Below are 16,183 nucleotides of genomic sequence, written 5' to 3'. Positions count from 1 at the left end.
GACATTAATTAAGAAAAACCAAGGCTCCATTTTAATAAGTGTTAGAATGTTCTGAGCTTAAATCAGCAAATTGAACAGAAAATCATTAAGCACCAGGACCGGCATTTGTACAATTACTGCGTGCAGCTTACAGTACGGCTTTTATAATCCTCAAAAGAATCTCTGTCAAGAAAGAGGCTGCAGCTCTTTACTCATTATTGATTATCAGTCAATTATTGTTTCAAAGAATCTGTTTGTCCATTTAGTTTACAAAAAAAGTCATCAATCTATTTTTTCCCAAATTATCTCTCAAGAAAACAAAAGATAATTCTAAAAGATCTTTATTATTTGAAAGGAAAAAATGAGAGGCTGTGAGAGAGAATAGAGACCTTTTTCCTGATGATTGACGGACTTTTTACTCTTTTCTGTTCTAATTTTCTCTCACTTCCATTAACAATACAAAGCTGTTTGGCTTATCGGGCTCAGTGTAGTTATATCTTCTCAACTTTGTGATGCGAGTACACTCACGTAAGTGGGATCATAATGACCATAATTGGGTAATTTCAGTGTAATAGACTCTGAAAGGACTCTCAGTGTTCCCGACCTTTCTGCTTCCCACAGGTGAGCGGCCTCACATGCGATGATGTCGTTGCCACGAAGCGAGAGAACAAAACAAACCTCGACTTCAGCGTCCGAATATGGAAACCAAAAGGGTAAACCAGCGCCGATGCATCGGACAGAACGCAAGACCCCCCCCCCGCATGCACACACACACACACACACGCCTCGTGCAGCGTCAATGCTTAACTGTAGCAGAGACACGCCCACGGGGCGCTCGGGGGCCCAGATTAACGCAATCGGCCTCGCCGTTTCTTTTTTCCGGAGGCGGCTCGGCGCGTCGCGAGGAGGGGTCGGAAAAGGGGGGGGGTCGGAACGTGTGTGAGAAGAAAGGTATTCTTAGCTTGTTTGCTCAAGTAATCTGCTTGTAGCTCGCAGACGACAGCCTGTCTGGGGCCTCGAAGCACCTTCCGTTGTGCGCGTGTGAGTGTGTGTCTGTGTGTGTGTGTGTGTGTGGGAAGGGGGGGGTGGGGAATACGCGCACTTCCATGTGTGCGTTTGCGTGTCTGCGTGCACGCGTGTGCTCGGTCAGGGAACACGCAAAACTTTTCCCGGGTCACTTGCTCTCCAACCGTCTGCCAGTCACCGCTTTCACCTTTGACCTCTCTCGCTGTCACTCTGGCCTCACTTTCTTTCCCCCCTCTCCCTCTAAACCGCACGGAGGTCGTGGCTGTCGTGGAAGCGATACACGCCCCCCCCCGGCCTTGCATGGTGTGTGTGTGTGTGTGTGGCTGCTGCGTAGACGGGGCTACTCTGCTAATGTGTAACGTTTTAGCCGTTAGCTTTGATGTGAGGACGGACGTGCGGGCGCGGCGGCGGAAGGGAAGAGGCGAATAGAAAAAGAGGGGGGGGGGGGATTCCAACGCGTAGCGAGCTTTGAAGCTGTTGTGGGAACGCCACCCGAGGACGCCCGGAGTCGAGTTACTTTTTTTTCCGTTTGCTCTACGCTTGGCAGCTCCGTCAGGTATTCAGCGCCCGAAAAATGTGTTTTTTTCCTGCCGGTGTTGTATCTTCACAAAGGAAGCTCTAATACGCTTCTTCTTCCATTTAAAGTTCCTGTGCATAATCCTGTGATATCAACCAGAGGCCGGAGGTCGCGACTCGAACACACTCGGCTTGTTCTAATAGCGATCACCGCCGGTACCCACAACCCCCCACTTCACCTCTCACATCTCCAGCCGTTTATCAGGAGCCGTAGACAGCAGTCAATTCATCTCCCGCTCTCCTTCACACACACACACATTCACGCTCCGCTCGGATTTCTTCGAGCCTCGTTTTCGTTTCGATCACTTCCACTTTCCCTCCATCTCAATCCCATCTGTCTCTCTTCCCCCGTCATCCTTCCAGGGAGAGTCTCCCTCTTTCCATATTTCCTCGCCCTCCTCTGCGTCGGTATTTGACAGCTCGCAGCAGATCAGGGTTCTCTAATCCCACAGACGTGCCCCGGCACGGACGCACCTCCACCTCCCCAAATTACATTTTCAGCTCTCCCGCGGAGAGGTAACGCCTCTCCCGGGCGGCGCCATTGGTGGGCTCCATACGCATGCAGCTTGCACGTTGGCGTGCATGCGCACGTGTTCGCAGCAAGACGTCTGCTCCCCCGACCTCGGAGGCTGCAGGTATCTGTGTTAGACGTCATGTAAAAAAAAAAGAAGAGTCGCCTGTGTGTGTGTGTGTGTGTGGGTGTGTTAGCTAGAGCCCGCAGACGTTAGCCTAGCTTAGCATCGGGACTGGAAACAGGGGAATCAGCGAGCCTGGCTCTGTCCAAAGGAAACTGTGTCTGCCCGGATTTCTCCCCCCAAAAAAAGTATAAAAACGTCAAGTCGTGGTTTTTACTCAGTCAAGTGCTGGACTCTTTGTTGGCAGGAGCAGTGATTTTCTAGAGCAACGTAGCTGTGTGGACATTTAATCACAATGCGGTCAATGTTCCCCGGCATGGAAGCACCTGGATGAAGGATAGTTATAAGGTAGTTAGACATCGTGGATGGCGCTAAATACTATAATTCCCATCAGCCATTGTTGCTACAGAGAAGAAGCCGGAACAGTTGTTCTAAATTTACACAAAGAGGAATCGCAAAGAGCTTCGAAAAATGACCCATAAAACCCAAATTAACACCTGAATATATTTCATCAGAATCGTGAGCTCCTGTGATTGTTTCCCACCCAAAAGCACCTGGGGGGGATTTCGTTGGACATGTTGTCCTTTGTCCCAATGTACGCAGCATTGTCCCTTCAACCTGCAAATTGTCAAAGCAGCTATTTCCTAATGCGCTTGTTCATCTTCTGTGGGGATGACATGAGCTTGAGCCAATCGAGTCCTGGAAGTTCTCCAAACCCTCTCATGCAGGTAATGAGCAGGACTCGAGTACCTCCTCCCACTGCACCTCCACTGCATCCACAGATGTCGTCCATTAAAAGATGTTTCCTTGCTGTGAATGAGCCAGGATGCCATTTCCTGCACCACCCTGATTAGAAAAGGGGGATATGGGGGCTCATTAAAATGGACACCGCGTCCAGTCTCGGGGCACATCAGATTACACAGCGGCTCCTTATTGCAAGGCCTTTTTGTCATAACCCCCTAACTGATTACCACGGAGCAGGCTTTGATACGGCCACTGAACCCTGCGGCCCCTCAGAGGGGAGGAGGGGGGAGGGTGGGGGGGGGGGCGACCACCTACTGCCGCCCCCGGCGGGACGGAGGCCGCTTACGATCGAAATCGGCGGCGGAGAAGGAGAGATGAAACATTTCCACGGTGTTTGCACTCATCCCGCCAGTGTCGGATACTTGGCCGTCCATCTGAGGAGCCGCCGCGTCCCGCGGGCTCCGATCGCGCAGCCCGATTGGAACGTTAGTAGAGGTTTACGACGCAGCGCGTGATGCGTCTGCCGCAGCAGATGCACGGAGTAAATGTAGAACAGATAGACACACACACACACACACACACACACACACACACACACACACGACTCTCCTCGCGATCAGTAACACATTGGCCAAGATCAAAGACACTTCGGCGCCATGGTGAAGCGACGGGTGAAGTGCAGAAAAAAGCTTGGTTACCAGACTGGAGCTAAATCTACTTTCCACTTCACTTCCTGTCCATGTTTTTTGTGTCCTTCTACCCCCTCGTCTCCGTCTCTGGCGCTCTTCTTGGCGGCAGAGAGGTCTGCCTGCACAAAGAAGGTGGCAGAGGCCCTCTCTCCCTCTCTCCCCCTCTCTCTCTCCCTCTCTCTCTCTCTTTCATCACATCTCTCTCTCTCTGAAAACCGTCCACTTGATCGCCGTCCACTTCTCCCTCGTTCGTCTTTCTCTGCCCATACATCCGTCTCCCTTCGCCGCCTCTCCTCTGCGGAGGGAGAAAACTCGGCTTTCAGAGACAGATTTGAAGCGAGCGGAAAGAGAAAGCGAGGGGGGGGGGAAGAGAGAGAGCGAGAGGGGGAGTGTGCAGGGGCGCAGGAGAAAATGGAGGCAGAAGGAGGGAAGCAGCCGGTGGAGGGGCGGCGGGGACGAGAGGACTCCGGGGTTGTGTTGGTAGAGAGCTGGGGGCGTTGATCCGGGGGCCTTTTGACATGCTAATTTGCTAGCTGACTGCTTTAATCGCTCCCTCTTCCCATCACGGGCTTCAAAGAGAGGATGATTTTCAAAAAGATGAGAGAGCAGAGGAGAGATGGACAGGAGACGTCTCGTCATCCTTTCACACCCCCTGCTTTGACACGTCCACAGCTACGTGATCCTCGCGCCAGCTGACGGCGTTAGCGCCCCCAGGTTAGCCTCGCGGTGGCAGGCCGGCTTCCAGGCTCACGCGCTATCGCTTGAGATTGGCGGAAGATTTAAATGACCCCCCGACCTCCCCCCAAAACAGGGATATGAATATATGAAATCGAAAGAAATCAGAGTAAGTATTTAGCATTCTGTCAGAGCTTGTGTGGTAATAACATAAAGGCTAATCTTTGTTCTACCAACCTAAACATTAGTTTCACATTACGTTAAACGTTGTGCGTTTCTGCAGCACTGTGACGTCAGAATGTTTCACCCTCCATTCGTAGATATTATTATTTGGTCTCATGTCCAAAACTGCCTGGATGACTCTTCTTATTTCTATATAGAATAAAGCACTCTGCTCCAGAAAAACCCTGAAAACCCCTCTGGATTAGCTTCAACGCTAAATTACCCGCGTCCCTGCTAGCAGCGGCGTCCGGCTCCACGGCGAGCGGCTTCCTGCGCGCCGGGCCGCCGGCGGGAGAAGAGGGAGAGGCGACGAGTGTTGGGAGAACAAACACGAGCCGGACGGCCGCTCAGGCAGGAAAAAACCCTTCAGCACCTCGGCTAATGGCGGCTGAATTACCGACCGGCGCCGGTGTGTTGAGAGGACTTTTTTTTTTTTAACTTTAAACTTTAAACGGAATTATTTCAGCAGGAAGGGGGGGACGGGGGGACGGGGGGGGCACTGGTGAGACGTTTCGTCCTCTCTTTCTTCCGTTCTTTCCTGCTCTCCTGATTCCTCAACTACTCAGAAAGCACAAAATGAGCCTCTCTGGTGACCAGTGGTGTGTGTGTGTGTGTGTGTGTGTGTGTGCGTGTGTGTGTGTGTGTGTGTGTGCGCGCGCACTGGAGCATCCCGGCATCTGCTACACATATTTACGAATGTCCGTGGGTCCACTTCTTAACGGGTCTCCTAATAGTACAAGTGTGGTTCCTGTTGTAGGAGAGATCCTTCAATGATAGCTGGTGATGTGTTCATGTGCCTCCCTCCCCAAAGGTAAACGGTAATGTCATTATGCAGCCCACTTCCTGCTGCTGCCACCAGAGACAGTAACCACCTCGGCGGTCGGAGCGGGCGGGGGGCGGGGGGGGGGGGACGGGGGGGCTATAAAGGACTGAACAAAAACGTGCAAAAGTGTTTGCAGAAACTCAGAAAAATGGAGAAAGAGACGTGTGAAGAGACATTGAAGCAACAGGAAGTGTGAGGAGACGCAAGACATGGAGAGACAAAACAACGAGCAGGCGACCGAGTCGGCGAAGCGGATGCAATACTTAATTTGAGTGGATGCAAAAGATAAAGGAGGAGGAGGAGGAAGGAAAAGTGGGCGAGGAAGAGCAGGGGACTGAGCCTGTGTGTTTAAAGCCATCGGGGACCGGCGGGATAAATACAATTAGGTGGTGGATTTAGAACGATGCTCCCAAGCGCATATTTAACACTGTCAACAGAAGGGGGGGGGTGTTGGGGGGGGGGGACCCACACACACACACACAGACACACACACACACACAATGAGTAACACACAGGAGAGAAACTTCATCCCTAAAACCTTCTTAATCCACTATGAATGAGATTTTCCAGCTTGGTAAAGACTGCTGGGAATAGAGGGGGGGGGGGGGGGGGTCACAGGTGAGAAAATACTCCGATTCCACTCTGACATCACGGTCAGGCCCTAAGTCATTATCTACACACACACACACACACACACACACACACACATAAACGCATCAAAGGGGTGAAAAGGAAGGCTGAGATTGCTGCTTTTATCTAAAAACACGAGACTCCATATAAGAAAACAGTTCAGATGTAAAAGACGAGGAGATAAAAATGTGAACTCGGTTCAGTTGTTCTGAAGCAATGTCAGCGACCAATAAGGTGTGTGTGTGTGTGTGTGGGTGTGTGTTGATTGCTGGTGATTATAAGTCAACAGCTCAACCATGAACTGGCATCCTTTGCTGTGAAAAGTGTCTGTCACCTTCACGCCTCAGCCAAGCTCCATCCTCCACACACACACACACACACACACATGCGCCGACAAATATAACAATATAATGCGAAGGAAACACACACAAACACACACACACAACTTGAGAGTTGATGAAATTCGTGAGAACGCACATGGCGGCTCGGCAGAAGCGTTTCTCCGCCGAGGAAGCAAACAGTCGAGGCGATTATCATTCCCCCATAATGACTTACGTAGTTCTCACTAATCCCTCCTCATCAACACCCACACCCCCTTCCTCAGTAGGGACCCCCACCAGATGAGGAGCGAGGGGACTCCCTGACCCCCAAACCTTCAACAACAGAGCGCAAGGGGGGAAGGTGGTTAACAGGGAAAGGGATCCCAAACGCAAACAGACAGAGCCCCCCCCCCCTCTCCTTAGATCAGGGCCCCCGGTGCCCCTGGTTGGCCCCTCTCGCCTTGGCCCCTGGGTGTAGGCCACCCTTGGCCCACCTCGAGCACAGACACACATGCACCCCCCCCCCACCACACAGCTGTCAAAATCCTGACGTCTTAATCAATCCTGGATCCAAGACCCTGTCGGACGCAACGCAAAGATGGATGCAGAAGGGGATGACCCCTGACCTCTGCCAGGGGTGGAGAATACAATTCTAAACCTAACCCCGTCGCCCCCCCCCCCGCCCGCCCCCAACCCCCCCCACCCCCTCCCCCCCCGAACTCCCTCCAAACATCGCCAGCCTCAGCCGGCTCCACTGCTGCCCCAAACAATGATGGAGGAGAGCCCATTCATCCTGGGCTGGGAACCAGGGGCCAAGGTGCCCTTGTAACCCCACACGAACACAAGGCAACCACAGGCACACACATGCACGAGAGCGCACAATTGAGCTTGTGTGCACCACAGAAACCCTTTAAAAAGAGAGGTTTTCAAACCCAATCAAACTGTTTAGTAGACGTTTTAAAACTATTATTAGATACGTGACAAGAAAAAATATCTCCCCTGATAGGCGCCCTGCCCCCCCCCCCCAAAAAATCTCCCTCTGTCAACATGGCCCCTCCCCCGCTGAGCCGATAACTTTGTGGAATATTAACCAGCTCATCAGTGCACTTGAGGTCTGACAGTGGCCTCCATCACCTTTTAACCTCTCGGCCACTGGATCTGACCCGCGCGGGCGGACGGCGTGCAGCGTCAAAACCCAGCGCGAGCTATCAGGTGAGGGGGAAAACTCCTGAAACAGCGTAATTGAAGCTAAGAAGAGAATCGAGTGGCGGCGATGGGGGTGTATACTGAAACCAACTAAAGCAGAGGCTGTAACATGTGAACTAAATGGACGTATTGGCTTGAAAAGCCATCCTGGCAGAAACTACGAGACCGCGGCAGCCACATCAAATGTAAAATCCCGGTTCCTTTATTGCCTTCTCTGGTAGGGGAACAACTATGTATTTCAAATTAACGTGAAGAGATAAGGCATCTATTTCAATGCTGGTTGGGTATTCAGTATGAGATCAGGGTCTTATTCGGATTTGAAACAAGAGACGGTAGAATTCCGCATGACAGAAAGACACTTACAGACTAAAGGAGACCCCGAACATGGTCCCCCTCTCTCAAACGTCTTTCACCTCACCACCCCCCCTAGCAACTAATGGTACCCCTAAATCACCAGACCCGTTTGTCATGCAATTAGTCCTCCGTGATAAAGGCTCCGTCGTAAATTAGGAGAGGTGTAGTGGTTCGTCCCCCTGTTAATCACCCGTGCCCAGCCTCTGACCCCCCGACTGCTGTTTCTCACTGCTTTTTGTGTGGCAAATGGGGGTTTACCAATAAACCATCCTGGGCAGAATTTGGCATCCGTTGGTCTGGCCGGCTGACAACTGTGCCTCGACTTGGCAAAATGCTGCATGTGATCCACAAAACGGCTGCTGACCACTGCTACACGCTATCCGCACTACCCTGCTGCATGCAATGAACAGCAATCCAACAACAAGCAAGTTAAATTCTGGGGGAAATCAATCAAAAATGCCATGTATTGCAAGAGCCTCGAAGCAAAGATCTATTGGTAGGGATGAATGGGCATTTTCAGGGCAATGTTCTGAATTCGAAAACAGGCTGCAGGCTCTAACATGCTCCTGATTTAAAGGCAGGGACCTTCAAACCTCATCAAACAGCGTGCTGCGGGATCATGTCGAGTTGAGAATAGAAGAGCTGTCCACGAAAGGGCTTCCCCCCCCCCTACCAAATAGCACTATTTCAACCCCATCTCACAGCTGTGTATTTTCATTCTTCTCATACCTGCTCGGAATGATAAACTCATTCCAATCTCGTTGCCTTCCTCTAAAGCCGTCTATCTCTTTTTCCCAGCTTCTGCCTCCATTGGGAATAAGAGAAAGAACGGGTGGGATTGAAAGACGCCGAGGTAGCGCAAACCAGTTGGAGCCCTACCCTTAATCTTCCGGTGTCAACCAATTCTCCTGGGACACATCCCATTGCACGACACCTCCCAGTGGGCCTGCTAATTACCCCAGTTACAATCATCATTGCTTCTATCGGCCGGCCAGACACCGGATAGAAGACTGCAGAGAGTTGACTGAATGGAGGGAGGAAGGAACAATAAAACCAAACATACAGAATAAAGACACAAAGACAGAAAGGCAGGAGGTAAAAGGTAGACGGATCTATGCAGAGGGAAAAGCCCCCAAAAACAAATGTCGATCCTTTACCTTGGCATTCTGCATTGCGCTCATCGTATCCGGGGTTACACAGGCAATTCCCAATGGGCACCAGCCACTCGCCGTCCGCCCCGCAGTACATCTTCGGAACCTCCTTCTCCTCTGAATTATCCACGCATGAGCCACGAACTTCCACGAGAGAGGAGGTGTCGGCTCCGGTAATGGTATCGGGGAACTGGGCCAGGTTCCTCACCGCTAGCGGGCACTTCTTGTAGAAGACCCTGACGGAGACGAGCGCGATGCACGCTCCGACGTCCTGGAAGGCCAAATAGAAGCCCTTTCGGCTCAAGGCCCCCACATCCCGGACCTCCGTGTTCAGCTTCATGATGCGATCGCCGATGTCCACCTGGGTGAAGCTCTCGTCCGCGGCGATGGTGTCGATCTTGCCGAACTGGTTCTCGCGGATGTAGCGCTCCTTGTCGTTGTTGGACTCGTAGTAGTACAGATTGAAGGTTTCCTTGCAGGTTCCCATGACACCCGGGAGGCTGTTGCAGTCCCGCAGGGTGAACTTGATCTCAATGTAGACGCGCTGGGCGCCGCCTCGGGGGATCCAGTCAGTGCGAAGCCAGTTGTTCTGGTTTGGCTCCATGACGTTACACACCTGGTACGTCCGGATGGGAATGTTCTTTTCATCCATAATGCTCACTTCCTCCCACTGAAGAAAGGAGCAGAACAATAGAAATAAACGTTACTGGGATATTCTTAAACCTCTGACTCAACCTGCAAATTAATTACCGAGGTTACAGGCGAGAAATATAAAAAACAAACGCTCTCCTTATTAAAATGGCTTGTTTAAGTATCACACGTAACTGGGAGCCAATCCATGCCGAGAATGAGAGATACGGTGCAAAAGGGCATGCAAAAAAGATTAGTCAATATTTGAGTCTCGGCACAGCAATTTATTAATGGCTAAACTTAATGCATATTTTATGAATGGCACCTAATAGACTTGTTACGTCCTAATATAGAATAATAAAGATATTAATATTCATGGCTTTCCCTAAACCGCAGGAGAGGAAATTTGTAATTAGTTCTCCCTCCACTTAAATGACGTGGCGAGTACAATGGCGTCTTCACACATGGAAAGGAAACAAAAAACAAAAACACAACATGATGCGTTTGCAAAAACCTGATCATGTGATGCGCGCCGGCTTTACTTCAGCGTACGCGACGGACGCTCGGAGACAAGCGGCACGCATGTGCACCTGAACTCACGGGCGAGAGGGGGGGGCGCTGATCACGGATCGCTCCATCCTGCGGGGGCCTGCTTTAATTTCACCAGGAGGGGATGTTTGTTTTACTTATGATAAAATCCCTCGTTGAGCGAATGCGAGCACGTCCTGAGAGGCTCAAAGCGGCGAGTTCTGTTTTCGCCGTGTGTTTTAAATAGAGTCTTTGACCGAGCTGGGCTGTAAACAAGAGCAGACAGGCCTTTGGCTGCTGCAGCTACAACCATTTAGAGAACTGTACCAATGGGGGGGGGGGGGGGGGGAGTCATAATGGAACTCTGGAAGATATGGGTTACGCTGCCAGATTTGATTTGACGCCTTATCATAAACAATCTGGATTGAAGCCTTATTTCCCCGGAGGAGGGGGGGGGTAATGCTACATACATAGCGCCGCGGCAGTATGATTTGGGAAGACGTCTATCATTCCCTGCTGTTCCATTCCACTCCCTTCCCGTAGCCCCCCCTTTGTTGTGGAAATCAAGCGGCGCTGAGATAAGGCAGCACCTTTCGCCGATAGCGAGGAAGTGGGAGAATAAGGCCAATTGGTGGTAATGAGGGGGTGAATGCAGGGCCGGCGCTGCTGCCAGGACCCTGTCAATCAACTTGTTTGTGATAGAGCCGGCGAGGACCGGGGGGGGGGGGGGGGACGGGGGAGGGGAACCAACGCTGGCCAGGTTTCACAGAGGAGAGCCAGAGCCGGCAACAGCTGCACAAGGTGGAATTACCCCCCCCCTCTATTCCCTATTCATTAGTCAATTGTCTCTCATTGTTGGAATGCATTAACGATGCATTCCAAGTATTGTTCTTCGAATCTTTATTTCTTCATCTTCAACTTCTTCTATTTCTTCCGCGCCACCTTTCAACTCCTTCACACTTTCAGCTATTAAAACCGTTCAAATATTAAAATGTTCAGCTCCTTTCTGGCTTGAGGGCTATGACTTTTCAGCTTTCTACCTCTTATGCTTGAATTTATATAAATCAATAATCATTAATATTTTAACATGGTTTTCAAATGGAGTTTGCTTTTCAAATCCTCTTCAACTTCTTCAACTTTCAGATTTTTCAGCTTCGCCAATCTTTCAGCTACAGACACCATTTCAACTCTCAAATGTTGACACAAGTCTCAACTATTTTATGAAAAAAACTGCTTCTTGATATCTATTGTACTTTTTTCATAATCACTGATTATGTTTCACTAGTTCTTCGCTCCGTTTCTGACTTTTACATGAGTGTGTATTGCGTCTGCTAGAGTGGAGAGCTCGAGGCTAGAGTGTGGGGCATCGCAGGAATCTGGTTAAAAAAATATGGAACTTTTGTCCTTGCAGCCAAAGTATACACTCTAGAGGCTTCATTTCTTCAGATTAATGAGGGTATGGTTGTGCTGATTGGATTAATGTGTTCATGGAATCCCAGAGTTATTTAGTTTTGGCGCAAGGTGTGTTTGAGTGACACAACCTCTGCCAAAAGCCCCATAGGCTCCAATACAAATCTGCCGACATATTTCTCACAAAAATCCACAAGGTACACGTTTTGTCAACGGCCATAGGAGCCGTATTTATTACCGGACAGACATAAAAACACATCCACGCGTTCGGTAGAGTCTTGGGTCTCATACAAACGCCGTATTTTTTAGATAGCTGTTATAGTTTTGCGCTGGTTCCCATTTGTTTGAGGTGTGGATTCTGTGTAACTTGCTGCCATGTCTCTGTCTTTTGCAGTAGATCGTTAATGATCACAGGTGCGCCGTTGTCGTGGTTACGAGCACTCACACGCTGCAGGATCTGTCTGTGACTCACAGCTGCTCCTATGACCTGATTAGTGGAGTCACATGACGCAGCTATGCTTTCTGTCAACAGACCAATATGATAAAGACACTAGCCCCCCCTCCCCCCTCCACCCTGACCTCTGCTCACTGTTAATCACTCTCAGTCAGTATGTCTGTCTATTTCTCCTCTCTCTCTCTCTCCCTCTATCTCTTCCTCACCACCCCTCCCTTCCTCACCCTCTCACCCTCCCTCCCTCTATCTACTCCCCCCCACCCCACCCAATCCAATAATTTCAAAATAAAAGCCCCATGGAGGGAATTTTTACTGTAATGTCTGTGATGAGGCCTATTAATTAAAAACTTTTAAGTGTGAATAACAAACATTCTGTCTCCCACTACGAATATTACTCGTACTTCTAGTACTACAACTGATACTTCTACTACCATACTACTAGTATTTCTACTGCTATTAATACTACAACTACTACTAATGTTATTAAGAAATACTACTATGGCTAATAGTATTCCAGCTGTTTCTACTGCTATTGATACTAAACCTACTATTACTGCTTATACTGCTAGTACTACTAATACCACAATTATAACTAATACTACTACTAATATTACTACAAACAATTTTAAACAAATTTAAGCTCCTGCAACTTCTGTTTTTAGAAAATCTATTGAAATTCAGCTTCCCCACTTCCTGTATTTTCAGCAGTTCTTTAAAATAATTTCAGCTATTCTTATGCCTCTATCAACAGCAATTTTTTAATATTCATTTCTGTATTTTTTTGCAATATTTCAAATTTATTTCAGCTGTTTTCATTTCTGCTTTTTCAGCAAATCTATTGATTCCTTTCAGCTTCTCCCATTTCTGTATTTTCAGCAATTTCAAATTCATTTCAGCTTTTCAGCAAATGTATTCAAATTCCCTTCAACTTTCTGTATTTTCAGCTATTTTCAAATATTCAGTGCAGCTTTCAGCTTTTTGCATTCCAACGCATTTTCAGCAGGAAATGCCTTTTCTAGTTTGTATTAATTTTCATGAAACATGAAAAAAGATCATTTGCGCATCACATTTGTGTAATAGAGGAGCCCGCTGCCATTTATCCAATGTGAACAATTATTCACGTGGGCCCCCACTGCATTGCTTTTTTACTCGGTTTTGGCACGGCAAGGGCCTTCCCCAGCCGTCCCTGCCCCGAGGCTACCGTGGGGGCCCCAATATTCCTCCCTTATCACAGCCACCGTAGGTACACCAATTAGACCGCGGGGATCACGCGTCGGGTCGACCCGTTGCCCCCTCGTCGCTTTACAGCAGGATCCACTCGTCCTGCGGCAAGCTAAACCCCTCTGCACCTCCCCCCCCTTCATTCATCCCGTTCAAGAGGAGCCTCTCTCTCGGCTGCCAACTCCCCTCTCTCCCCCGCTCCCTCTCCTCCACTCAATGGTGGAAAGGGATATGAAGTTTCTCCACAAAGACCGATTCAATCCGCCGTCTATTCAGGAAACCTGACGCCCGCTGCAGTATCGGCCCCTGCATCTGACCATCGCGGAGTGGTTAGAGAGAAGGGAAGCGAGGAGAAGGGGGGAGCAGGGGTTGGCGATTGAGGGTGGGGGGGGGGGGGGGGCGCTAATAGAACGGTGGTTCTCAAAGTAGATTTGGGGAACCCCATGGGGCCACGGAGGCTGTTCCAGAGAGTCGCTATATGTACGACGAAATGTCTGCCCTCTCTCTACACTGATTTACCCGTTTTTTGAGTGCAAGACGCTGAAAACGATGCCCTGATGTCCTCTGATGTCCCCACAGTGCAGGCAGCTGCACAATAAATCATCACTATAAAGTGCTGACCAGGACAAAGTCTTATTAAAGAGTGCTGTGTGTCTGTTTGTCGGTCCAAACATGGATATTATCTCCCCGTTTCTGCTCAACAGGGGGCCGTGCGTCCTAACAAGGGGGACACTTCTTTTGCGGTACTCACCCCTCCTTCTGTGGGGTTGGCCACCCATCCCAGCTCCCCCTGCACGGATCTGGAGTCCAATAACGTGACTGGAAAACATAGAATGGGAGAAGTGAGCGGGCATTCTCGGTGAGACATCGGCATTGTGGCATATTTAAATCGGACACGCGGGGCAGGAAAAATGGGTTATTGTGATTTCGCCCAAAACAAGTGGTTATACTGAATCTAAATATATTTCCCATGATGAATGTCAGTACGCATAGACAGTGAAAACTGCAGGACAAATATGTTCTATTGCGTAATTCCCTGCTGTACTAAACGCGCGTCGTTCCGATCGATTTCACTTGAGATATGGACGTTTTCTTTGTTGCAAAGGACAAATGTGCTTCGTGAAATGTGGCATTTTGGACGTGATTCGATCCAATTAGGGGGCCGTGCGCATGAACTTGGCGGTTGGAGAACAAACGCAGTTTAAAAGACTCCCGAGTGACCGACCCGCGTTCTGCAAAATATGTCCTGCAGAAAGTAAAACATCGTGTCCGTGAAGCGTTACTTCAAGCGTCGGCTCTAAATGGAGGTTATTTAATCGTTATTTTTGGGGGCTTTTTGAATTCGGTGTGCAGCTTAATCAGCTGCTCGCTCGTGATTTAGAAATAAGTCCGTTACGCAAGTCAGTGTTATGAATTATTCGGGAGACTGCGGACTGATCCTTTTTAAATGTGGAACATGTGTTTCGTGTCTTCACCGGGGACGCGGGTCACCGCGCTCGGCCGAGCCCACACCGCCCCCCCTCCCCGGCGCGTCCGACGGGTCGTGATTTTACACCAAATAAAGTGCTTCGCGTATTCGGTGATTTGCGCAAGAACTCCGGGAACATTTGGACGGCTGGACGCGGCGGGCCGCCGGACCCCGAACCCCCGCGGCACGCGCGCCGGGCTCCGCGTCTCCACGTCCGCGTGAATCGGAGAAAAGCAAACGTCAGAAGAGCAGTAATTTATGTTTTTGGAACAGTTCTTTAATTTCGGAGAACCGGACGGCACATTTAAAACCATTCGTTATCTTGTCATTCCCATAATCACCTTCCGCTAAAAAAAAAAAAAGGAAACCGAGCCGCGACGAGCGGGTGCGTCGCGAGCCTCCCGCTGACTGCCAAGCGGGCCTTGTCTCACGTCTTTTTAGTTAGTTTTTGTCTTTAAGCGGGGAGAGGCTTGACCCCCCCCCCTCTAGATCAGCGCGTATCGGGGGCTGCGGGTCCTGCTGCCCGCCGTTAGGCAGCTGGCACGAGCTACGAGCCGGAGCCCGAGAAGCAGCCGATGCGCATTTTGGAGAGCCGCTTTCTCTTTCGGCTGCGCGCAGATTAAAAAAAAAAAAAAGTCTCCGCGCGTAAAGGTGACCGTCGGCGGTTATTTGTCCCCCATTACTTATCGCAACTATAGGGGCCCACGAAGTGAGGCTCCGCAGCCAAACACGCACAGAGGAGTGGGGGGGGGACCGAGCGGGATGAAGTCCCGCGGCCAGTCTTGTTTCTCAACCGTACCTTCATTGGGGGGGTATATCCGTGCCGGCGAAACAAACGTAGAAATCCCAAAAACAAGAAAGGTGGCCGTGAACAAAATCCCTGCCATGAGTGCCATTTGTGTCGTTGTTCCGTGTTTCCTCTCCTCTTTTCTTTTGCTGCTCTTCTCACAGGTCCTGCTCTCCCTCTCTCTCTCTCTCTCTCTCTCTCTCTCTCTCCCTCTCTCTCTCTCTCTCTCTCTCCCCCTCTCTCTCTCCCTCCCAGTGGAATATGTGTTTGAAGCGGACAGAGAGGAGAGACGCAACTAGCGCACAGCGAACAAGCAGAGAGGCGGGTCTATTCTCATGTGCGCTCTGACGCGCAGTCCGACAATCCACACCAAACGTATAGTGGATGAGGGGTAGGGGTAGGGGGGGGGGGGGGGCTTTAAATCATTAACTGCACCCCCACCCCCCATGCACCCCCCTCCTGAATACGCACCCCGTCGTTTACCAGTAAACACCAGGCAGAGATGGGAGGAGATGGTGGCAGTGTGGGACGGCTCCACATTTACCATCCACGCACAAAGGCGATGTAAAAAAAAAAAAACTCCGTTAGTCGCCAAATAACATGGGGTCGGAGGGGGGGAACGGGGGAGGGGGGGGGGGGGGGGGTCACAATGCTT

The 16,183-nt window shown here is 50.2% G+C and overlaps 1 protein-coding gene across 4 annotated transcripts in view; it reads right to left on the bottom strand.

Moving 5' to 3' along the window:
* Positions 1-15,909, bottom strand: part of LOC120825194 (ephrin type-A receptor 4) — a 45,091-nt gene extending 29,182 nt beyond the window's left edge. For all 4 annotated transcript variants that reach the window (XM_040186670.2, XM_078107216.1, XM_078107220.1 and 1 more), the window contains exons 1-3: positions 15,541-15,909; positions 14,025-14,092; positions 9,037-9,700 (exon numbers count right to left, since the gene is read on the bottom strand). In XM_040186670.2, the coding sequence (XP_040042604.2) occupies positions 9,037-9,700; positions 14,025-14,092; positions 15,541-15,637 (829 nt within the window). In that variant the 5' untranslated portion in view covers positions 15,638-15,909. The remainder of the gene's footprint in view (positions 1-9,036; positions 9,701-14,024; positions 14,093-15,540) is intronic.
* Between the last annotated feature and the right edge of the window lie 274 nt (positions 15,910-16,183).

The sequence above is a fragment of the Gasterosteus aculeatus genome, chromosome 1, assembly GCF_964276395.1.
Source record: "Gasterosteus aculeatus chromosome 1, fGasAcu3.hap1.1, whole genome shotgun sequence".
NCBI classification, from domain to species: domain Eukaryota; kingdom Metazoa; phylum Chordata; class Actinopteri; order Perciformes; family Gasterosteidae; genus Gasterosteus; species Gasterosteus aculeatus.
The sequence above is the reverse complement of the archived record's forward strand: the minus strand, read 5'-3'. Positions and strand labels throughout refer to the sequence as shown.